Below are 24,501 nucleotides of genomic sequence, written 5' to 3'. Positions count from 1 at the left end.
CACTAACTTATTCTAGCCTTTGGCCTATCACAGTTACGTTCCACTTCCATATCAAGTATTGATTCAAGTGAAACTTTTGGATGTGTTTCTGAAATTGATTAAACTAAATATTATTTCATTTGAAGTTTATGCATTGTCCCGCCAAATCCCATGTTCTTTGACAGAAACAATTAGGTACTTCAAATGAAATATATATGAATCCAGACAACAAAAAGTTTACGTCGATTGAATGCTATACTTTGTATGAGTATACTAGTACTATAAACAGCCACTAGGTAATAAACTTTCTTGCTACTTTTCAGTGATAGTTAACAAAGTGTAATACCAAGTTTTCGATCATCGGAATTGATAATGACGACAATATTAAACAAAAGCTGTTGTCACAAGTTCAATTTATACTTCTGTATATACAACAATAAGTTTTCGGGTCTTACCCAATAAATAACTGGTAAACTTATACGATTTCAAGTCAAGATAATTATAAATGATTATCATACGAAGAATACGATCTGTACGCTGTATCTTAGGATTAGTTCTTCTGGTTAGTACCAGTGGGTGAGAATCACTCGTAAAGTCGATTGACAATTCCGGGTGCCATGTTTTACACTGTACTTGAATCTAAAAGGTTAAATCAAGCAACACCAATCTTTCTGCAATTGTGATCTAAAAAAATGTGTGTGCTCAGTGTGTCGTATTTTCGAAACCCCCGAGGATCAACTGGGGTACAGTTGCATTAATGATTGACGATCCTATCAGCACCTGGGTATATTTCGGTCTCATTAGGTCGGCATTTAATTACCCATGTCAATTAAATTGCAATAGATAATACGACAGCTGATGTGTTGTATACCAGCTTTCAAGGATCACTGCGAAAGTCGTATGCATTAAATCAATACGTCAATATTTGACCAGGAATATTGAAGTGTAAGATTTACCTGGAGTCTCCTGAGCGACCTGAGCCCAGATATAAATCAAGGTACCAATTATATGGTTCAAGTGTCATTATAAGAATTTGTGTTAAATATTTTTGTTGCGGTTTTGAAATGTTGTAAAATCAAATAGACTGAAAGATTTGGCTTCCTTTCACTTCCCAATCAATTACTGTTATAATTTTAATTTATATTTCTTTTGTCGTTTTGTGTTTGGTTTTAGTGTTCCCAATCCTCTGCCCTACGCTTTCCTCTCCAAATGCCGAGAAAGCTAAGCTGTCGTCTGTTTTGCGTTTTCAATGTGGCATTATCGTATTTCTGTTTGTTCCATTCCTTTTGTTCATTTAGACTGTGGCAGTCTTCCACTTGGCGCCTTGATATCACGTTTGTGCTGATATTTGCTGGCGTTTGCGTTTGGGTCTCGGGATCCTCGAGAGACTCGGGTCGACGTAACAATAATTATGAATTTTGCTAATGCAGCATTTTGAACTAACATTTCTAGCTATAAACCTGTAGCTTTGGATTCCTGAAATCTGTCTTTGGTATAATTACCTTGAGTAAATAAGTACGTAGAAAACGCTTTTGTGCTTGAAACAAACGAGATTTTCCTTATTTCGAGGTCATGTAATAGTAACATAACATAACATAAGTGAAGTAAAAAAAAAAATAAGGAATAACAGACTGGCTCTAGTGGCCTGCATGGAGTTAACACTTCTTGCTTCTCGTTCTATGCAATTAAGTAGGATTAACTAGTGCGAATGCTATTCGAGCGAAATCTTTTTAACAAACTTTTAACTTCGTCCAATACCAATTGCAATTTCTTACACTCAAGGGCGTTAATATTATCCCTAACGACTTCCGACACGAATGGAACGCTGTATTAGATGATTAAAAGTTGGATTCGCTTTATCGTCTTTTCCAAACATTTGCCGTGTTAGCGACACGAATGAATGCAATTAGCTGAGACGGAGTTCACTGCGTACTGGTACATTTTTTTCAAATCTTACACCATTTACCGAAATTGAATTTGTTCGTTATATGAAGGAAAAACCCTATTTTAACTATTTATCTCGTAAACCAATGAATTTTTTAAAATTCATAGACCCATAACAATAACACTAAGAACCAGAAAAATTACAATGGTGACAACGATAACAGTGGCAACGACAACTCAATGATAATATCAATAACAATAATAAAGTCGGAAACATCATAATGAACTCACGAAGACAAGAAACGACAAAAAAAAAATTACCAACATTTGAGCCACTGTAGATAAACGGAAGCTTTCAGCCAAAAAGACCAGCATCGATTTGCGATTTCACGGACGATATAATAATGCCCATTAATTCAACGAGGGTCTTTCAGTTATAGGGGTGTAAGCGACGCGACGCGTCGCCCCGAGTTCCATTACTATTTCGGTAGAATTGAACGTTTTGTGAAATCAAACGAATGGACGGTCAGAAAATGGCTTCCTGGACGTATATAGAGGCACGTGCAGTGCACACATAAAGCGCGTTCACCTGCTGAGAAAGTTAGATTTTCGAAGCTTATGAAGCGTGCGTAAAGGTTCCCATTTCCGCACAGTGTGGTAAAACAACGTTAGCGCGTGCGCACTTTCGAATAACTGAATTTTACGCACTGCGTCATTGAGTGTAAGTTTCCTAACCCAAATTTTAAATACTTCCTTTGCTTCTTATAAATAAAACTCTTACAGGTGTTACAAAAATGAGCGTGTGTCTCACACGTGCAAATATCCGATAATATCCGACTGTAGCTTTACACTAATCGAAAAGTGGGCGATGAAAAATACAGTACTTTGCTGCGGATTGAAATGATACATTACATAACGGTGAGAAAGAAAAACTGCAGTGATAGCGACAACAATTTACGCTTGCTGGAGGAAACTCCATCGGTCGTATAGAATAAAGTAAAAATTTTAGCTTAAATTTGTTCGGTAGTTTCAACTAAGTCTATGTCATTGTATGCGAAAATCAAATTTTCCAATTATACGAGAAATGCGAAATGCGTGAAAATGTTTGAACGAAATTACATAATCGTAAACTATTCTTGGCAAAATTCTATATCGGGCCCCCCTATCGCGTGAACATAATTGCTTTCACTTTAAATCATTAATAATTGATTCGAACTAGAATAGAAGAAAAAGGGGTATGAGTTACTGGTGCGATAATTTACGTTTAATCGACTAAATTATCACGCAAAATGCATGGTCTACCAGAAATATGATTACTTTGAGTATGAATAAACTCACAACCAATTCAAATGTTTATTTTTGATTGAAATGTATTTTTTACTTCATGCACAATTAGTTATAAAAAATTTCAGGTTACAACAAAATTGACAATTAAACTTACAATTAGTTCATTGTCGCATTTCGTCTTCTCTGTAATGTTACAATTCAGTTGACGGGATGGATGGTCAAGCGTGTACAATTCGAAAATTAAGCTTTTCAGACACCCTGAAAACCCCTTTTGAAATTTTTGAAAGTTCAATACTTACGACAAAATTACGTGTACTTGCGACAAGTAGAGACCCACCGAAAACCGAATTTTTAAAATATTATTACTGGTGTTATCGTTGTTGTTATCAGTAGACGTTCAATTGTTACATATTCCATTTTAGTGGTTAGTAGAACCGATTAATTGATTTCAGATTAGTTCTTTGTCGTGCCCTACATAGGTCCGCCAGAAATTGAACAGTTGCACGATTTGCGAACGGTTTGATAGCCAGGTTCGGGCCGCTTTTAGTCGCAAAGCGAAGAGCCCTTTCCCTGAATTCCGAGCTTCCGTTTCACTCTATTTCCGCCTTTCACCATACCATCCCGCGATCCTAATGGTTCGGCTAATGTAAGTGGCGAATGCGACAGGATCCCACACCCCGCCAACTAGTTCTCGACTTTCACGTTCCTGCAGAGTTACCCTCCTCTCGGATGCAAATTCCGGACCTTTCATACGCGTGACCCTTCGATGCTAATTTTACCAAGTATCCTTCTAGCTCAAAGGACTCGAAGTCGGCGGGACCTGACCCATTCGGTTTCAGTACCGTTCGCCGGCTAACGGGCGTCACCAACTCTTCCGAAGAAACCTGATTTTCGTACCAAATTTTCCGGGGAATCGAACTTTCATTTTACTAACTAGTTTCTTTTTTTTTCTTTTCTTTTTTTTTTTTTTTGTTTTTGCCTTTTACCACTGTCCTGAGCTTCCGTCTTTCACAACAAAAGAGTAACCGACTCTATTAGAGATGATTGGAAAAATGGTAAGAATCCTCATAAAACAATTTCCACGTAAAAAGTTTCATGTGTTTTAAAATCCGAGTAAAAAAAGTACTCTTAAGTTTGCAAAATTTTAACAGACGAAACTCTGTGGTAAGGTTGTAAATAATAAACGGTGGACACTTAAATTTCTGGGAGCAGGAATTTGTCGATGATTGGAAAATCGGATAAATAGTGCAGAGCACATTTTATTTTTTCTTTTGTTGAGGATTAACGTGTGAAATACAGAGATGAAGAAAAAGCGATACTAGATAGGTGGGGTAAAAAGTTTAGCGTTTTTGAAAAAGGCACGATTTGATGATCGCGTTTCTAGTCCTAAATAATTCAGTTTAGTTTGTTGGAGGTTCGAGTGGGAGAGAGAAACAGATACGAGCTGAATTGAAAGAGAAAGGTCGTGTCCCAAATTTTACAAGAAACGGTGCAAAATTCTGAGAATTGCAAATTTTTTCTAGAGGTCGAGCCACCACCATTTCGTAATCAGAAGATGACAGATATTCAACAAAACTGTGTGGAATCTTCGTCGAATATTTGTTTTCTTTCCTAAATTTTTATCGAATCGATTCGGTTGTTTACTCGGAATTCAAGATACACGTAACCGGAAATAATAGAAGTTTCAAAAGTTTCGTTACACTTCTTAACCGTATACATCGTGTGTCACTATAATTTCGTCCAAGTCGGTCAACCTATTTCTCTGTAATTTACGATGCATGACATAATTGTTGAAAAGTTGAAGAATTGATCATCCAGTAACCGGAAGCGGTAAAAGCTTGTCAAGTTTCATCCAAATCTATGAAACCATCTTCCCGGAATTCAGGATACAACAATTTCTGTGGTGCGCAAACACACACATGACGATAAATGTAGTAGCAGATAAATGTTTTTTTTTTTTTGCCTGCTGTAGTTTTTCGCGATCACTAATTCAATAGGCACTACGTGTTACGATCATGCCTAAGAATAAAAATGACGGAATCAAAATTCCGGGCAGATTCGCGAGTAAAATTGGCGAGTGGGGAAGTACCTGATAAAATGTGAAATGTAGCAAAAAAGTAATTGAACAGACTGTTTCTGTGAAAGTATTTTCCTCGTGCTCGCACAGCTATGCACATACCTATAATACGCGCGAATTAACCGCGGGAATCTCATTGCTGTAAAAAATGTCGGAATCGTATTTAACCGGCGGCGAAAGTTAGTTACCTAACTTTTAACCCATAGCTATACCAGGAGGTGGCAGAAATATTTGTCGGTCTACATGGTATAGGTAGAAAGTGAAGATGGGCTAAAACTGTGAAAGCTGCGAAACAGTCAAGCTTATAATTATCTTTTCGCTGTAAGCTCTTGCAAATATATTACACTTTTGACGAAGAGCAAGGAGTTCAAATTTTTTTTTTTTTCCTCCCGAACGTGATTATTATTGAATTCCACAAAGTCAAAAATTTATGTCGCGATCGTTTAAGAACCGATAAAAATCGATTACTCATCTTTACAGGATAACGATTATCTTAAACCATTTCCGAAGGATCTACGTTTCTTTTTATTTTATTTTTTTCAAGTCTTAAGACTGACTGTTTTTACAATAACAGTGGTTCATGTAGCAACCCAGCAATGCATCTATTTTTGACATACATTTATCTTCAAGGGTTCATTTCCTTCTTTAAATGTACGGGGTGAGAGGCTACCTTCGTTACATCAGATACATAAAGTTCGTTAGAATGTCGCTCTCAAGCCAGCTATCAGACGATCATCAAGTCACTTTCACGAACTAGGGCTGTACTGTCTTCTTATAGAACCCCGTATAGCTGGTTAAACCCCCATCGGCTCTCAACGGGATGTGCACACGCATCATCAGTAAAGAATGACTCTGGCCCCTTGGTTTTTTGCATCGTTCTGTCCGACGGACACTATCACTAGGGGTATATAAGCTCGTTAGAAGTCCTCCAGAAGTTGGTGTAAGAACAGCTTCGAGGTTTCACGCTTATGTTTGGGGCCTCAAGGATAGGGACGCAATAATTGCGTTGAATTGCCTGCCAGGAATGATTTCAATGAGAAGATATCGTGAAGATCCATGGCGATTCCCACCAAGTTTGATGCTGAGAAACGGAAAGGGATGAAATGAGGCATAACAAATGAAGAAAATATAGGAAATTGAAATTCACCGTAATCATACATCATACATCATACATCATCATATCATACATCATACATCATACGCAGTATTAAAGTTCGAAACCAAACCTCAGATGTTCGGACGTTCGGATGTTCAGAAAATGACGTCACAATTCTTTTTTCTCCTGACGTCATCGATCTATATAGACGAAAATCAGCTAGCCAAATCTGCCGAATTCCTCAGTCTGGAAACAACCGCGCGGTAGAGCGGACGTATGAGAATCGCGCTACGCAAATTTCGATTACCGGATTCTCTACCTCCTGGATCCTGCGCTCCGGGTCTGTTTCCTGCTGCAACTCGACTTCCAGGACAAGCGCTCCGTGGTTTTGGGTGTCCAGGTCCTTGAACTGGTGGCTTTAGACTTTCAGGACTAATTTTCAAGTTCACAAGTTTGATTATTGAAAACGTCAAGTTTTGTACCATCAAACCAATATGCACGCTTCAGATGACATTTCGATTCGGAAAAAAAACCGAACGACCAGGATCAAGAAATTGTAATTGGTGAGTGGTTGGCATAGTATAAATAGGATTACATGACAATAACGTCGTTCAATTAGAGCCAAAATTGTTGTGCGTCGTGTTTTAAATCTGTTAGCACTTAGCCGATCGTTCTGTGGTATTTTTTGACGAAACTTATTGTCATAAAATAACAGTACGTTATACTTACATGCACGTGTATACGTCATTTGTAACATTGTATAGGAAAAATCTTACGGGCAGATTCGGTTCGCGTCACATCCACAAAGACAGTGTTCGTTCTGTATACTGCGAAGCAAATACCAGAATTTTTTGGCGAGTCCATCGTGCCCCAGTCTCTCCTACAACTATGTCATATGGTAAAACACTGACAACGAGTAAGCGATCGCACGAGCACAGAAACCAGTTACACTAGGCTAGTTATAATTAAAATAACAACAAGATCGTGAGCTCGTGACCTCTCGGTGCCACGAGCGAGACATCATCTCGGCAAGGAGATCTCGTTTGGCAATTGAAGCAAAGGTCCATGATGAGGCACCAATGTACATACGTATATACGTGTACGTACGAGATGTACGATTTACGGTAGGCTACGAAAACTCGAGGGTAGAAATAGAAGTGACACTAAAATAGGGTTCACGACAACATTGGACTAGTTGGTAGAATTGCCGAGATACAGGCCGCAAAAGGAGAGATTTATTCGACAGATAAGGTCAATCGGCACAACTGCCGACGCCTGGCGCCGCCGCCAAGCGTCCCCGTACCTATAATGCGCATAATATACGTTGATAACATTTTCAGGGTAGACAATGGGAGAATCAAGTATTTATCATTCACAGCAAAGTTTCGTTTACTGCGTGTTGTGCACGGAAATTAAAGTCTGGGGAATATCAAGTTGTGCCGTTACAGGTACGAAAAAACTTATCGCTCTGGTCAACGGTCAAAAGTCAACTTTGAAAAATAGGGAAACACTTGATACGGCTAAGTAATGTGATTTGTTATACAGAAATTAAGTAACAATTTTCGACTTATTTGAGGAATTTGACTTTCTTGTCTGTTCTTAAGTGGATGCTACTAGTCAGTTTTTATCGTCTAAGTGAAATTGTTACCCATTATGAGTATTATTACTAGTATTAGTCCAGAGAGTATCATATTATCGGAGATTGAAAATATATTCAAGAAAGAATGATAAAAAATACAAAAAAGCTACGTTCCACTCTGGGTCTTGGGTAAAAATATTTCATTTCGAGAACGGAATGTTTTATACAATGTCTTGTTTGAAAAAAACCGATTCGGGTGTTTTTAAGATGGTTTTAAAAATTCATAGGCTAAGGACGAGTGATTGAAAAAATTTGAGAATTTTTGGGGGGCGTTCATGGGTCGTATTAACATGGGAAACATCCGTTATAAAATTGAAAAATGTCAGGGTCAAATGTTTACTAAGTTCACGCGAAAAGCCCTATAGATATATGTAGATATGCATATAGACTTAAATAGCTATTGCTGAAACAGACTCGAGAGAAAAGTTTTTTTCCTTTCGAACGATGACTACGGACGAATTTTTATGCTTCGAAAATACTTTTATAATCATTCTTAGGCCGGGAAATTTTCCCAGCGGGATTTGAATTTTCATCTGAAAAAATAATAAAAACCTGCAAGAACTCATTACTCAACCTAAGCAGCTCTTCGCCGCAAAAAAGCTCTTCCGTTCTTGTACCTCTTACGGCATAACGACTGTATTATCTCGTGAATACGGTACAGGGAAGGAAACCATTATGCTTTATCGGCCATACCACTCCTATTAATGATAGGCATCCTATTTTTTTCGAAGAATCACCGCATGTTGCCCTTTCGGGATCCCGATAACTTTGAGAACTGCCGAGCATTCTAAACTTAATTCATATCAGCGTTCATAATAGGTCACAAATTCCGTCACAAGCTCTGTACAAACATTTAGAATTGTAGGTAACTTTCAATCTGTATTTTCAGCACGCATATTGTATAAGTAGTTTCTGTCAATCTCTATGAAACGTGGTTGATTGTTTGCGCGCAATCTTTTTTTGTTACAATTATTTTACATTGTCTTACACCTCTCTGTCCCCAGGATTCGAAACAGCGTATAAAACTTTTGAAATCGTTACCACTTTAATCTATTTCTTAAAAATATTTCTTTGATACATTAAAGATAAGTTCTACGTTGAATTATGTACATAAAATGTTTGCAAACTTTCATCCCATCCGGAAATTTTAAGTAGCAAAAGATGATTGTCTTCTTATCTACGGACGATTTTATTTTAAAAAGAACGTCAATTATTAAACGAATAAGCGAATCCTGATGTTCGTAATATAGTCATGCAATTCAGGCTACAACAATGCAAGATAATAATACGAAGACCGCGAGCAGCTTTTACTGTCACTTAAATTATTTTAAATACCTCCTGGATTCTCTACAGCCCTCGTCCTCCAGTAAACTTCTTCATGTGGGATGTACGGCAAGATAGCTCGAGGGCTGGAAGCAAAAAATCTGGGTAGCTAAAATTACACCTTTAATTAACGCAACCCTTTTGCTCAGTTGTCTCTGCCGCGTAACTATTCGCAATTCCCATTAGTTACTTCAGGCAGCCTGAAAGCTCTTTGTCCCAAACTTCCGTCACGCTTTTCACACACAGGTAAAAACTCTCTATCAAGTGATTCTTCTCTCGCTCAAACCGCGGTATTAGATACAGGTGTGTGGGTTGGATGCCTTGAAGGTGTATCGAGGTGAGCAAAGATCGTTGTCGAATAGATTTTCCAGTTATTACAGGCATCAGTTTGAGCAGCGGAGCGATACCTGCCGCATAATTTCTTTCCCCGTCCTAAATTTGCAGAACTCTCGAACCCAACCAGTTTCGGATATAAATAGGGTGTCTGTGCGCGAACGAACCAACGGAAGGCGGTATGGTATTACAATTTCAACACCGTGAAATCACCTCTAATTAAATTTTCTAATCAAATCTGATACAAGAAATCTCAAGCTGCTAGTCTCAAGAATTCAGAATGACGCGTTTCAAATTTATGCGAAAAATTCTTCGAGGCCACCACCCACTTTTATAAGGATATTCAGCATTGAATTTCGTTCATATTTTCTACTATTCATCGATTGTAAGCTGAAGCCAGCCATCAGTTCACATCATTGTTCGAAATAATGGAAATGATAATTTCTAAACATTTCTTGATCATCCAATGCGCCATATGGCGAGAACGGTCCTTGATAATCGTGTATCATTTGTAGATTTGTTTCCCAAGATTACGAGTTCGATAACATTTCTCATCTCACTATTTTGTAAAAAATTAATTTTTACGTGACATCGGACCGTGGCTACCTCAGAAATACAAAATGTAATACCTTCGACTAGATGAAAAAAAAACGTAGCCTACATGAAACGCTAAAAAATTCTGATTTGAAATTACAGGTTCAACTGTGTAACGGTCACCCCGTATAAAATACTCGAGTGAAAAAATGGCCCCACCCGAAAGCATGGGTTGGTATGCAGTGGTAACCAACTGCGATAAGGCAGTGTGCAAAAGCAGTTTGTTTCCTCGGTAACTTATAGCGATTTTCCAGAGTCTAGAAGTGAATGTGGATTGGAAACCGAAACTAAATATTGGCTCTTGCCAGCAGTGCAACCCTTTCTATCCACCAATGCACTGCGCATTTACAGACAGAGTTTATCCACACACGTGCAACTTGACGTAAACATACTAAACGTAAAATAAAAAGACAAACTTTTGTACGTGGCAAACTGAAATATTCATCTAGCTGCAAAAGGAGTTCGAGGATTCGGTTCTTGGAAATTACTACGATAATTAGATCTGTAGAAATTTATAGGGATGTTATTCGGTGCCTCGCGATCCGTGTCCTTCTCTGTCTTCTTCGACTCTATGTTGCTTTCTTTCTCCTAAATAGAGACTCTGGTAACGTCCACGATGGTATTTCACCGGAGACCTTATCGCCCGGTCGGATTTTGGCGCATACACTGTTAAAAATTTCTGGATTGGAAGTTTTATTCGAATACGGAACAGTGAATTCACCGTACGTTCAATGTTTATTCAATTTACAAATACAATGAATTTACTGCGCAATTTACTTCATTCAAATTACTTTTTTGTGTTTTTCTTATAAGTTTTGGTAAAATCAAACATTTTTATCGCAAATTTAAGGAAAATACATAGTAATTTACGTCGCCACACCGAATTTGTAAATTTGCAACCTGATTTAGTAATTGGACAATAATTCACAATAATTTTTAACAGTGTAGCTGCTGATAAAAATCCGTCCAAACGTTTTCGAGATCCCAAATAATTCTCATTGTTGTTCAAGCTCTTTTTGAGTATTGAAACTACGCTGATGTACATGTTGGCGACGCATGCCAATACATAGACAGATAAACAACAGTCATAACCAGTGCTTTATGACCTAAAATTTGGCAAACGTCCATTGCCACAGGCCATTATTGACCCATCTGATTATTAAGTTAGAATCCAATGTTTATCGCGAACTCAACCTGAGAATGTGTAAAAAATGAAGAAGTGTGCTGAATAGCACTACAGTTTGGACGAGCGTTACTTGAAACCATATGTAATACCAGAGAGGTATGGTAAGGCGAGGGGGTGAACGACCGCTATAGATCACCTAGAGATTAGTAAAGGGACGGAATGTATCATAATACTACGATGTGTGTGTGAATGAAGCCAAGTACGCTAATCTCGCGCACACTACGGCGAGTGGTCGACAAGACAATACGGTCTAAAGTTCTCAAAATCCCCGCGAGAGCAAGCGAGAGGAGAATACGGAGAAGAATCCAAAACCAGATCAGTATTAGTCGAAACTCGGAAGAGAAAACACGTGAGTCTTGTTGACAGTAGCTCGTTACGTGTGCGAGAGTGAATCAGTGAACAGTGTGAACGTCGGGCTATCAACTCGACGAATCGAGGCTCATAATGATCGATTTGATTACTAAATGACGTTGGATCGTGTTTCTAATGTACCAGTGATCGAGTAATTAGATGCGAGAGCTCAACCGAGAAGACCGGTTGGGGATTCTCGCGCTGGCCTTATTCCCGGGGCCTCGTGGTTGAGGTTTTGACCCGGGGTGGTTGACACGTTGGGAAACCAGCGTGGTTATTACAGTCCGCGGATCAAGAACACTTTTCCAAATATCGTTGCAGTCAATACGTTTTTTTTTTTTTCTTTTTTTTTTGAATTTGGACAAGGTGGGCCTATTATCACAGTTCACACGCGCAGTAACATTGTCCGGGAGTAGATAAATCCGGCCACGGTACGGAAAGATCGTTTAACACACCCTTAAAACTTCATCTCACTCTCTCTTTTCCCAAGAATAATTATTACGTACTACCGCAGCTTCGGGGTAATATTGCTGCGCGGAAAGCTTCCTCGCCACTTTCGTAACGCAATTTCAATTAATTTAGCCGTTAATTGACGACAGAGTTAATTATGAGTCGATGACCCTGCAACTCAGCGAAGCTCTTTGCCTCTTGCGTCGACGTCACGGTGCCATATTTCTTGCCATGCTAGTTCCACGTTCGAACTTTTTGTGTTCGCTGGATGAGCTTATACACGTTTTTTGAAAATAGAAGGAACACTGTCTCTGAACTCACTCGCGATTATTGCGTGATACTTTTACACACCATCGTTGATTTTAAACGATTGATACCCGGGGTCTTCGACGTCTAGTCTGATGTCGATATCTTCGACTCGTCGCTGTTATCACCGAGTCACAGTCGACCGAAGGAATTGTCACTTTCTGTGATGGGATTTGTAAAGCATGGTAACGAGACATAAAACACTACCAAACAGCAATGTGAATGTTCCTATGAATTAACGACATTGGCTGATCTGAATGTTAGTACTCGTGGCCCTACAAACGAACGCTATGGTCTCCATGCGGCTTATCGTCATGCCACCATCGATTATGGGGTAAATGCTGTTGGACCAGTAGCCGAAGTCACCTTAGAGCGTCTGCCTTGAACAAGCCCAAATCTGTTTACCCTGAGTCTAAGGTAACTGACATAAAAACTAATAATTTATATTCAGAAAATTATAATCTCGAAAATATCTTTGTAGCAACGGTGGTCAAACCAGTTGAGTGACATTGTTCGAAATGCAAGTAATTTACAGTCTTACAATCAGCAATTTTTGTGTCTCTTTCATGTAAACATTTTTTAAATCATTTTCGTCAGCTATCCTGGCGCTCTACAGAAAAATACAAACGAAAGATACCCGCGATACCGGGACGAATGTACGGGATGTTTTGCATGAAAGTACATAGGTACACGCAACAATGGCTTACAACCCGCGAGCCAGTCGTTTTATAATATGCACACACATGTGTAAACACATACCGGTCAGTAAGCTTTTTAATTAAATTTCACATCTCGTCCTAAACAAATTTCACCGCGCAAGCATTTCACTGCCCGTTTCAAATTGAACTCCGTACTGCAAAGTAATTTTCTCACCTCGAATGCGAGTTCTGTGAGCGTGTCCACATATTAAATGTCCATTATATCTGAGTATGCAGATACAGTAGTATCATAACATGCAGAAAACCTCAAAATACGTGTGCAAAATTCAAATTTTCCATCACTTCGAATCTCTCGCGGTTATGTTTTTACCCTTAAAAGTTTTTTTTCTTTTTTTTTTTTAACGAGTCCTAAAAATCCAACCTGAAAAAAATAAATGGATTCGAATCGCAATTCGATACAGTTAGTTATTTATACATATAGGGTTTTATAGTTACATGTACGGCAACCGAATGTTATATCTACTCGTTGCGATCGCAAATGCGAGCTGTTATACGCGCTAACGTTAGGACGAAGGGCAAAATGATAAACGAAAAATGGAATAAAAGTAAAAAAATAAACAGCAAAAGAGGAAACTAAAATCGATAGGAATAGAGGCTTGTGATTAAAACGTCTCGCTTCAGTGACGACAGCCGTAAACAACTCAATTCTGCACGAAATTAATGTGTTCGTCAGCTGATGAGCGGCATGGGGGCGGGAGAAATTTTTCTCTTCATTGCATTTGGCACGAAACTCGATATCCGCTATAACGTCTCTGGGGGGGCACAATTTATTTGCTGGCTCTACACGTAGGGTAGTATTCCTTAATTTGGAAAATATTTCTCGTTTAAGCACATGGGGCTTGAAAGCTCGACGTGGCGTGTTCGAGTACGCTAACGTCATGAAAATATCTTAGGATTTGTTCATGCTCGCAGCAGCAGCAGCAGCAGATATCTTTTTTTTACGAACAAAGACAATCATCACGTAACGATTCCCTGCCAAGGCTAAATCTGCAAATCACAATTCTCCAAGAAGCTTGAGTTACGCGTATTCGCTCCTCCCTTTCACCGAAAACGTATCCAAAGCTCATTGTTCATTAATATACAATATGCATATAGATAAGCGATAGTTGCCTGCTATTCAAAGCATTCGGTATCTGTACAGAAGACTTCTCGGAAATGGTAGATATAAACAATGCTGTTAATTATACCTCTGGAGTATGAAATATTGTTGAGCGTTTTGTGGGGAAAAACGGGGAAAGTTGACAGAAACAAGTTTTCAATCTCTTCGCATCGGATTGCAGATTTTAATTGCTCGGAAAAAGTGGTTATAGGTATGAAATTTTTTCAAACGGGGTATTTTCCGTATTTGGTATGCAGCAAATGTATGGGATACATTACAGATCGATGAGTATCGGACGGATACATGATATGTATACATACATACATAGACAGCGAGTAAAGAGGCGTTATGAAAAATCGTTCACGGCCATCATCTCTCGGGTTTTATTACAAGAAAAAAAAAATAAGTAAAAATAGGTATGGACCGTTATTGGATTCTCCAATAAAAGGGAAGGTATCATCGCGATTCATGGCCTTATACTCGTAAATCCTCCTATCCTTGATCCGTGAAAGCTGCAGAATCTGTATATTATATATATTCGGCCTGAGCCAGTCTTCCGAGCACTTCATTTTTCATTTAGCCCGATCATCTCCTCAAAACCCTTAATGTGCTCGATGAAAATCCCATGCTGCGTTCCCCCGTATTATTCGATCGAGTCAAACCCTTGTGTACCTGCTACCCTGTTTTATCTCCCAAAATTAACATAAAAATTGGACAACATTCGCGATGAAAACCATGTCGTTAAGTTCCTTAATTCAAGATCGGCGTTTAAAGGTGTATGGGATGTATAGTCATGTTAAAAATGTGTCGAATAAAAAACGTCACAGAAAGAAAATTGATCAGGGCAGTGAAGCTGAGCGAGTTTAATCTCATTCAAGAAAGTCTCTGTGATCTAGAAAAAAAAAAACGTTTTGACACCGACTGATCTTGTTTGTAAATTAACTCCCTAGAAATTGTTTGAGTTTGATTTTTTTATGACCTTGTAAGTTGGAAAAAAATGCTGCACCTATACAATCGTAACAATTTACAGATGCTGAACTTTAGATTCGATGAGAAATACGTTATTGCTAAACAAAATTTAACTTGGACGATATGCGGTGAATTCATTTACGAATAAAATCAACTATGGTTCATTAAAATCAGACGAGCAATGTGGATCTTTTAGTTAAAAAATAGTATAGAATAATGAGATTTCTATTATATCGTTGAAATAACAAGTGTAACTGGATTAGTTTCAGTGACGCTATTTAAAGTTCTGCTTGGTTACGTTTTTGTTTCAACGCTTTTTCAAGACAGATGCTGATCGTGAGTTATCTTGAAATAAAAAGCGCTATCGAGGATAATATGAGACCTCCGAGTCACGGATTCTGCAAGAACTTATACGGATGTTTCTTTGGCCCAAAATATGGAAATTCTGATGCGTAGTTCCATCTATACTGGGTTGTTCTTTACTCGATTTACAGTAGAACAGATTGTCGATGACTCGCAATTTATACTTCACTATAGCTCTGAAATAATGATGTATACGTGTACACTTGAATCTATAAGATCCCGTCATCGAAACTTCAACGGAGGCCAACGAAAATTAATACATACATAAAGTAAAAATACCTAACAGGTTTTATTTATTATAGAATTTCACTCATCAAACTGCCGATATTATCAATTTTACTCGCAGTGAAGAGAAAAAAACTACGTACGTAGGCTTCGTGTTTTAGATCAAGGAAACGATTTTAGAAGTTTGAGCGGAATCCATGTCCCAGAGGTCTGATACTCTCCATCAGTCAAAAATTTGGAACATCATCTGACGCTTGGGAAACTTAGATTTAGCGTAATATTTTATATTTGACAAAATTTTTTACTCAGATGAACAATTTCTGTGGTACGCACATTATTACGGCTGAAAGAATCGTCTGAATAGTCTCGAAACATTCTACTTAGAATGCACTTATATTTAGATACCTACTTTTCTCAGCGTAAAAGCTGCAATATCTTTGAAATGATCCTTGAGCTTTCTAGTTAGCATATATCTGAAAATTGAGGAGTGCATTTTCCGTCACGCTGCGCCAATCGAATACCGCGTCAAAAACGATGAAAAGCGAAAGCCCGTTACCTCGTTTTATTCGCAGATATAGCTAATTGGGAATCTTGCAATTACAGAAATGTCGAGGATTACGCGCGAGAACATGAGGAGGCGTCGAGGAACATCCAGCAGTACTTGTCGAATCCAATAAACGCTTATCTTCTGGTGAAGCGTTTGACAACCGACTGGAAACGGATCGAAGAACTAATCACCGAAGACGTCGGAAAGGCTTTCGTCAGTAACATAACGAATTCGAGGAACGACCTGAAGTTCCCTACAGACGAGGATCTCAACGGAGCTGCGGTCGCGCTTATGAGGCTTCAGGACACGTATAAGTTGGACACTGCCCACGTTGCCAGGGGGGTCCTTAACGGAGTTCAGTACAGCACTGGTCTCAGCGGTGAGTTAAGAATTACCAAAAGCGACCGAATATTTGTTCCCAATTAATCGAGTATAATCGATTATTTTTACTCAATTACTCAATTTCTTTATCGTGTTTCGCAGCCGGGGACTGTTTCGAACTAGGCAGGCAGTCGTACAACAATGCTGACTATTACCACACGGTGTTATGGATGCAGGAAGCCATGGACCGTCTCCAGGAAGAGCACAATAGAACTACGACCACGAAACCCGACATTTTGGAGTATCTCGCATTTTCGACCTACATGCAAGGTGAAACGGGGGGAAATTCGCTCTCTGTCATTTTGCTTTATTTGAAACGATATAGGGAAGGGTTCTAGTTGGAAGAACTGGAAAGCCTTTGAGATAAAGATAGTTAAACGAATAAAAAGTACAGCGAAAAACATCACTTTTAAATGTTTAAAATAACAAAACGGCATGACGTAAATTACCTAGATAACATCCAATGTTGAGGATAATCGCGATTTTGTAAAGTACAAGTTTTCCCTGACACAAGAAAAAATGAACTGTAATTTTTTTTGGTTCTGACGCGCACAAGTTTCCTCCACGTCATCCCCATCTGCATGAAACATCCCACGACTCCGTGCATCATGTGTGTTCTCTAGTTATTTTATTGCGAGGAGCAATCATCGTGACGATAAACTATCTTTCATCCACTAGGAAACGTCGCCCGCGCACTCAGCATGACTAACGAACTTCTTGAATTAGTACCGACCCATCAGCGTGCTCTAGGTAATCGCGCGTACTATCAAGAGGAAATGCAGAAAAAAATTACCCAGCAAAGACGGAAGCGTGGCGAAGACGGCCAGGAAGAAGCGATTCCAGCTGATCAGGTGAATGAAGGAAACATTTTTTACTTGCAACAACAATCAATTTTCAGCTCCTTCTATCCTGTTTCACTTCGGAAAATTACCCACGTTACTGTTAACCGTCAAGTAGCACGTATACACAAGGTCGAAAAAAAATGTATCCAAATTTGTAACTTTCATAGTGATTGAAAAGTGAGCTTTTATTATTACCAGATCTACCTAAACGTTTCTGTACTTTTTTCTGTCCTTTTTCATTTTATATGAAGGCATTTTTAGATTACATCAGAATTTTTTTTAAATTACATGTATGCAAAATTTTCATACTCTGCGTGTTGCGTCACAAAACATATCAAATACATCGTTTCAAGTCAATTTCAATTGACGTATGGCTTAAAATTGATGACTTGCAGCGTGAGAGGATTTTGGAAATGCATTATTTCTATTCAGGTTGATAGAGAATGTATTCGTAAACTTTTTCAATGTTATTGCGTAATAGGCTATGAATTTGGTCTGTGAAATCACTTACTAACCATGCCTCGTAGAGTGGGCGAGAAAATTTTTAAGTGATCCAAGCAATTAGTCGGGAGTTGGCGGTATGTTCTTGACATTCAATCAACGAACTCTTGACGAAAAGACTTGAGAAAACGTCCACCTTCTTATTCCGCGAGTTCTTATTACCAGTCTCATTATCAATTGGTACTGGAAAAGGTTTCAGGTTTCTCATTACCGTTTCTCATTATCACAATTTTCTTTCCTAAAATTTTTCTCAGATTTCTCGAAGATAGGCATAATTTTTGTGCAATACCGCGCGGTAACTTCTTATTTCCACGCAGTGGTCATAATTGAAACTAGGCAAAAATTGTCTCAAAAAGTTAAAAATTTCGAAAATCTTTGACATTACGTGTTTTAAATATTAAAGCGAGCTGAATGAAGTAAATCTGATCCTTTGAAGAATTAAAATTTTTTGGAAAAATCCAATAATTTTCCGATTTGTGACATTCCAAAATTTCTGAGGCTCTACTTCAAACCCATTTTTATAAAAAATGGCGTTGCCTCGTGTTTAAAAATACTTCGATTAACATTATTTCTTAGTCTCAGAAACAACACCGTGCACAAAATGTAAACATTTTTCGATCGGCATAAGGTATCATCAAATCTATGTATTAATGACAGTAAAACAAATCAATTCACATATCGGCAACAGTAAGAGTACCCAGGGTATAAATGGAATTCAAGGATTGAATTCTCATGATACGATAAATAGGATTTTCCCTGTCAGATTTTTTGGCGATTACAAATGCGACATTAATAGATAATGAGAATTTGCTGTGAAAAGAAGTTTTTCTCTCTGCGGGCTCTATTTATCATATTATTCATTTGAAATACATTAATTTTTAAATCGATCGTCTAGATTTGGCGATTCCCAATAAGAGATTGACTTTTATTAAATAATGCACCTGCATTTTTTCCGTTCACAATTATATTTGAAAACAAAGCTGAGAAAAGTTCGATAGTTAGATTATTCTTTTCCGACAGGAACTTTCAAATTTTAACATGTTGGTTCGTAAAAGATACCATAACTGAAAATCGGGCACGATTTGACTTTTACGATTTTCACTCTTCAGCCCTTCACTGTAGCTGAGAAGAAGATCAAAACATGGGAAGAGTTGACGGAAAGGGAGCGGTACGAAATGCTGTGTCGTGGAGAGGTGACGCTACCAGCCGACGTCCAGAAAAATTTGAAATGTCGTTACGTGGAACGGGGAATTCCCTTCCTCAAAATCGCGCCGTTCAAGGAAGAAGAAGCTTTCTTGGATCCTAGAATCGTGATATATCACGACGTAATTTATGACGAAGAAATTGACACTGTGAAGAGGATGGCTCAGCCGAGAGTAAGTCGTAATAAGAATTAATCGACGCATAGCCTGGAATAGAATGGAGAATTTCAGTGAATGTAGTTTAAATTTTTCAATGAGAAATAAACCTGCATCGCTTTTGTTCTTAGTTTAAAAGAGCAACTGTCCAAAACTACAAAACTGGTGAAGTTGAAATTGCGCATTATCGTATCAGCAAAAGTGCCTGGCTCCAGGAATATGAACATCCACACGTAAAGGCTGTCAGTAGGCGAGTGGAGGACCTGACAAGCTTGACTGTCGATACTGCGGAAGAGCTGCAAGTAGTCAACTATGGAATTGGTGGACATTACGAGCCCCACTTTGACTTTGCAAGGGTGAATAATATCTTTTTTCTTTGGTCACTGCATCTTTTCCGCGCATTGTACAATTATCAAATACATGAAAATGTAATAAAAGCCTTCTAAGGCGTAGAGCTCTAAAAATTAGCAGAAATGCTTACTAATGAATACATAATAATATTAGCGTCCATCCAGTATTGTACTCTTCCATGCCCGATTTGTTAAAAACTTGAGTATTTCATTACCCCTGAAATCGTAAAGCACTATTATTAAAAAAAAAACCTTATTTATATTACATCCGAAGCGAGAAGAAAAAAATGCTTTCAAAAGTCTTGGAACTGGAAATCGAATCGCAACGGTCCTTTACTATGTAAGTTAATTTGGGTTCACTCTATTCTACTTCTATTATATTTAAGGTCGAAGTTAAGAGACTTAATCTGCAAACTAGTACGACTTGTTAATATTATTACTAATACATCATTGATAATCACTCATTGTTATTCATTATTCACACATTCCAGATGAGTGATGTGGAACAAGGCGGTGGTACTGTTTTTACAAAAATCAATCTTGCTCTTTGGCCACGAAAGGGTAGCGCTGCATTTTGGTTCAACTTGAAGCCAAATGGCGAAGGAGATTACAGAACGAGACACGCCGCATGTCCAGTTTTGACCGGCTCTAAGTGGGGTGAGTATCTGTTATGAGGAGAATTAACCATTCAAATATGATTAAAGCGATTGAGATACATTTCAAATGCGCGAAATGGACAATTCATAAGCCGAATATAGTAGTCTCAAAGGTGTAGGTTTAGGATTTGAAAGTGTAAAAATAATAGATAATAGATTCCAATATAGAGAAAGATCATAGTCAGTCTGCGCAATTTCAGTTAATTTCATTACAGGTCTTGAGAAAAGATTATCTTAACTTTTGTTACGTATGTTCCTTAATTTCAGTGGCGAATAAATGGCTCCACGAGAGAGGACAAGAATTCCTACACCCCTGTAACTTGGAGAATCAGACACCAGATCCTGACAGCGGGCTTTACTAAATGCTCACAATCAACCCGTTTCGTACACCTTGCTGTTTCTTGGTGAAAATATTGACATATGAGAAAGTCCTTGACGCTTAACTAAACTGCCAGGTATTCGTCAGCAGATTTTAAACAAACGCTAAAAGAATTGGATTTAAAATTTAAATCAGTCTCTCAAAGTAAGAACGTCCACCATACCGTGTAATGAGGGATTTTTGATAACTATAAAAATGAGATCAAATATTTCGATGATGCAGGTAATTTAGGTTCTAGGTCAAACTTACAATCCGTATAGTGGAAAAATGTTGATCTATACGCGCCAAAGCTGCCTTGGCACAAAGGACGCTGTCTTTCATCCTTTCAATGGTCTTATCAATTTCTCATTCTTTGTAGTTAAGTATATTATACACATCAGCTGTGCCCTCTTGCAGAATCAGTTTCCATTTTTTAGCTTTTGATTAACGCATGACGAGACTGCACTTTGCATTTATCAGGTGGGAGTGATGAACTGTTATTTACCATTTCATAAAATTAAGAAGGGTTTTATATTGATATTATTAGATGATATTATATATAATATAATTAGTAGCAATATATTATAAATTATACTAATTAACAAGTACAACTTGTTGTGCCATTGTTATTGGCAGTGTGTGGCAAAAATAACTGCATATGGGCTCAAACGTAAAACATTTACAATTATTTTCACTAATCAAATTTGATCAGAACTAAGCCATTCGTAAATTTGGTTCTCCTAATATTCTTTAAAATCGTTTGATAGTTTATTTAACTATCTTACTGCAATCAGCTACGTAAGCAATATACTTTGTTCTGACACTTAGTAGCCACTCTTACAGTTGGCATAAAGTTTCACGCTGTTATTCAAATTGTGCTAGCTGCCGTAACTAAATAAATTACTCGAAATAATTGCACATTGCAGTATTTTTTGACTTAGAAAGTAATTTTGTTCCATACGCGAAATGTTACTAACTGGTGATCATTACCGGTCTATTAGTTAACTTAATTATCCAATGAATTTCTCGATAGCTCGGGATAAATATTTATCTCAGTGAGGAAAAATAATATCAATTCGAAGCAGAAATGCAAAGAATCGATAGCAGCAGAGCCTGTGCGAAAATTTAAATATAAAGCAGTTATACAAATTACTCGACTAAGAATTCATGAAATGAAACTGAAGCTGTAAGACTTTGCGAGAAGTTGCTAACACATTGTTATCTTTAAAGGAATGACAGTTAAGATACCGTAAATAGTAACAAATGCAAAACAAATAATATTATATAGTTGAATATTACACTAGATAATGGTCACATAGCATATTTTAAAATGTAAATCAATTTACAATAAACTACAATCGATATTATACATGTATTATTACACATACCGATATACATTAATTACACATAAGTATAAATATTGCAGTCTAATATATTATTAATGTTGTTCAAAAATATGCTGCAATATAATATAATGCGTAATATCGGTTTAAATAATTTAGATCATGATATCATCATTATTAATATTGATTAACTGATTTTCGGAATATCGCACAATAGCAAATAAACATTTTCAAAAATTAGAATACCAACTAGCGGTTGGAGTGTGTTTTCATTAATTCCTCTAACAATAAAATGAAGATGCATATTAAGTATAACTCGTATTTGTAATACAATTACAAAAGGTCTCTCAATTATTTTAGGTGTAATTGTGCTGACATCTTTCAATAAGACCTTTCTATTGAAAAATCTCGAACAATGTTGCATATGTAACGAAAGGCTTATGGATTATATAAATAACTATTTTACCGCAAAGTGAACAAATTCGACTAAGATTATTCATAATTGGATGACTCAGGAAATATTCATATAATGAAATTGTCAATAGTTAAGTCGTTATTAATAAAATAACATCGGTTAGGGAATGAAAGTGACGTCGCCCTTCACAATTGTATTTTGGACTCGAATTCAGTTCTGCATGTGCGAAATCGTTTATTGGTCTTTCGTTCGTGTTCAATAGCGCTCATCCAACCCTTGACAGTCTCCTGATTATCTGTAAAAATAAAAGAAATATGTAGAAACAAAAAATGAATCATGTGTAACGCTACTTTTGACCGTTCTCCAGTCCTAGCGGATCTAACTTATGGATGCTCCTCACTATAACCATAAATTGCATTAAAATTTCATTTTCTGTACGGGTGATCGTGTAATGATCGTTGATGGATTTTTTACGGGATTGTGTTACCAAACACTCGCAAACAATCAACAAACATTTCATGAACGTAAAAGTGAATTTTACTGTGATTCATTTTAACGAGGAGCTGTCGTAAGTTAGACGTGCTGGGATTGAACCGATGGATTGAACAAACTCCCGGAACTATTGCCAAACTAGAGTCGTTTTATTTACTTATTTTTTGGGCGGGCTCGGGGAGAGGGCTGTTTTTCAAGTTTTACAGGTCAATCGGGAACTATTAAAGGTTAGAGAAGCGCTAAATAACGCTAACAAACGACGAACAAACGATTCCGCACAAGCAGAACTCAAATCGGTCCCAAAATACAACTATCGGGCTAATGTCACTTGAATTCCCTAACCGATCTTGTTTTATTAATAACTACTACGCTATTGACTATCTGACACCGGAAGCACACCATGAAACACTAACGACCAACAAATGGTTGAAAAAAAATAAATTCGTTCGGGTATGAATGAGAGACTAAGTAAAGGGACAGCGATTGGTCGGGTGAATCTCTATCTCTTTCTTTTCAGGAGCGAAACGATAAGATAGAGGATACAATTAATCAATACCTCATTCTCTCCTTGTCTAACTCGTTGACTGAAGAATATAAAGGCGGATACACCCTGGGTAAGTTTTTGTGATCAGTTTTTGGTAGACAAGTGGACCCAGGTGGGCCTGGGAGCGGAGGAGGGTTCCGCTCTATCGACTCTACCTAACGGGCTCGCACCGACATTCGTAGCAGTCAAAGTAGTGTCGGTATGGAGGCTTAAGATTGAGTCGGTTCAAAGTGGTACTCACTTTGTAGGACTTCTTGTCGATTGCGACTGAGAAATATCGATCAGCTCGATCATGCCCGTGAGAAAACGCGTAACCGCGTCCACGGCCAACCTCCGCAACGACCTCCGAGCACCTCCAACCACCATCAACCACCACCTCCAACCTCCGACTACCTTCGGCCTCCTCATCTACCTCGACATCGGCCACCTCCTCCTCACTGCCCCGCGGCATCTTCGTCGTCGTCATCCTCATCGACTACCGCCGATCACTTCCAGCAGCCACCAAACACTTCCTACCGCCTCCAACCACCTCCAAACACCGCCGGTCACCTTCTGCCACCTCCTACCACCCCCTGCCACCTCCTGTCATTTTCGAACACCTCCAACCACCTCCAACCACCTCCGACCACCTCCGAACACCTTGGTCCTCTTCGTCCCCCTGCTCCGCCGTGTAATCTCTAACATTAATATTCATAATTATTCCAACAACTTTTCATTTGCTCTCTCGATCTTGAATTTTCATAGGCATAGAATCGAAACGCTGTTTTAGCTGGTCGCAAGTGAAGTATCTGCGTTGGGTGGAGGAGCAGAATTGTTTTTCGTAAAGTATTCGGA

At 38.2% G+C, this 24,501-nt stretch overlaps 1 protein-coding gene across 5 annotated transcripts in view; it reads left to right on the top strand.

The window, feature by feature from the left end:
• Positions 1 to 22,540, top strand: part of LOC124296725 (prolyl 4-hydroxylase subunit alpha-1) — a 141,545-nt gene extending 119,005 nt beyond the window's left edge. For 2 of the 5 annotated variants that reach the window (XM_046747027.1, XM_046747028.1), the window contains exons 3-10: positions 16,484 to 16,806; positions 16,911 to 17,078; positions 17,487 to 17,659; positions 19,261 to 19,527; positions 19,641 to 19,865; positions 20,134 to 20,199; positions 20,351 to 20,516; positions 20,783 to 22,524. In XM_046747027.1, the coding sequence (XP_046602983.1) occupies positions 16,484 to 16,806; positions 16,911 to 17,078; positions 17,487 to 17,659; positions 19,261 to 19,527; positions 19,641 to 19,865; positions 20,134 to 20,199; positions 20,351 to 20,516; positions 20,783 to 20,877 (1,483 nt within the window). In that variant the 3' untranslated portion in view covers positions 20,878 to 22,524. Of the gene's footprint in view, positions 1 to 16,483; positions 16,807 to 16,910; positions 17,079 to 17,486; positions 17,660 to 19,260; positions 19,528 to 19,640; positions 19,866 to 20,133; positions 20,200 to 20,350; positions 20,517 to 20,782 lie in introns of all 5 variants that reach the window. The other 3 variants (XM_046747024.1, XM_046747026.1, XM_046747025.1) reach the window with 3 other exon arrangements.
• The last annotated feature ends 1,961 nt before the right edge of the window (positions 22,541 to 24,501 follow it).

This window comes from Neodiprion virginianus, chromosome 1, assembly GCF_021901495.1.
Source record: "Neodiprion virginianus isolate iyNeoVirg1 chromosome 1, iyNeoVirg1.1, whole genome shotgun sequence".
NCBI classification, from domain to species: Eukaryota; Metazoa; Arthropoda; class Insecta; order Hymenoptera; family Diprionidae; genus Neodiprion; species Neodiprion virginianus.
This window is presented reverse-complemented; position numbering and strand designations above follow the sequence as displayed.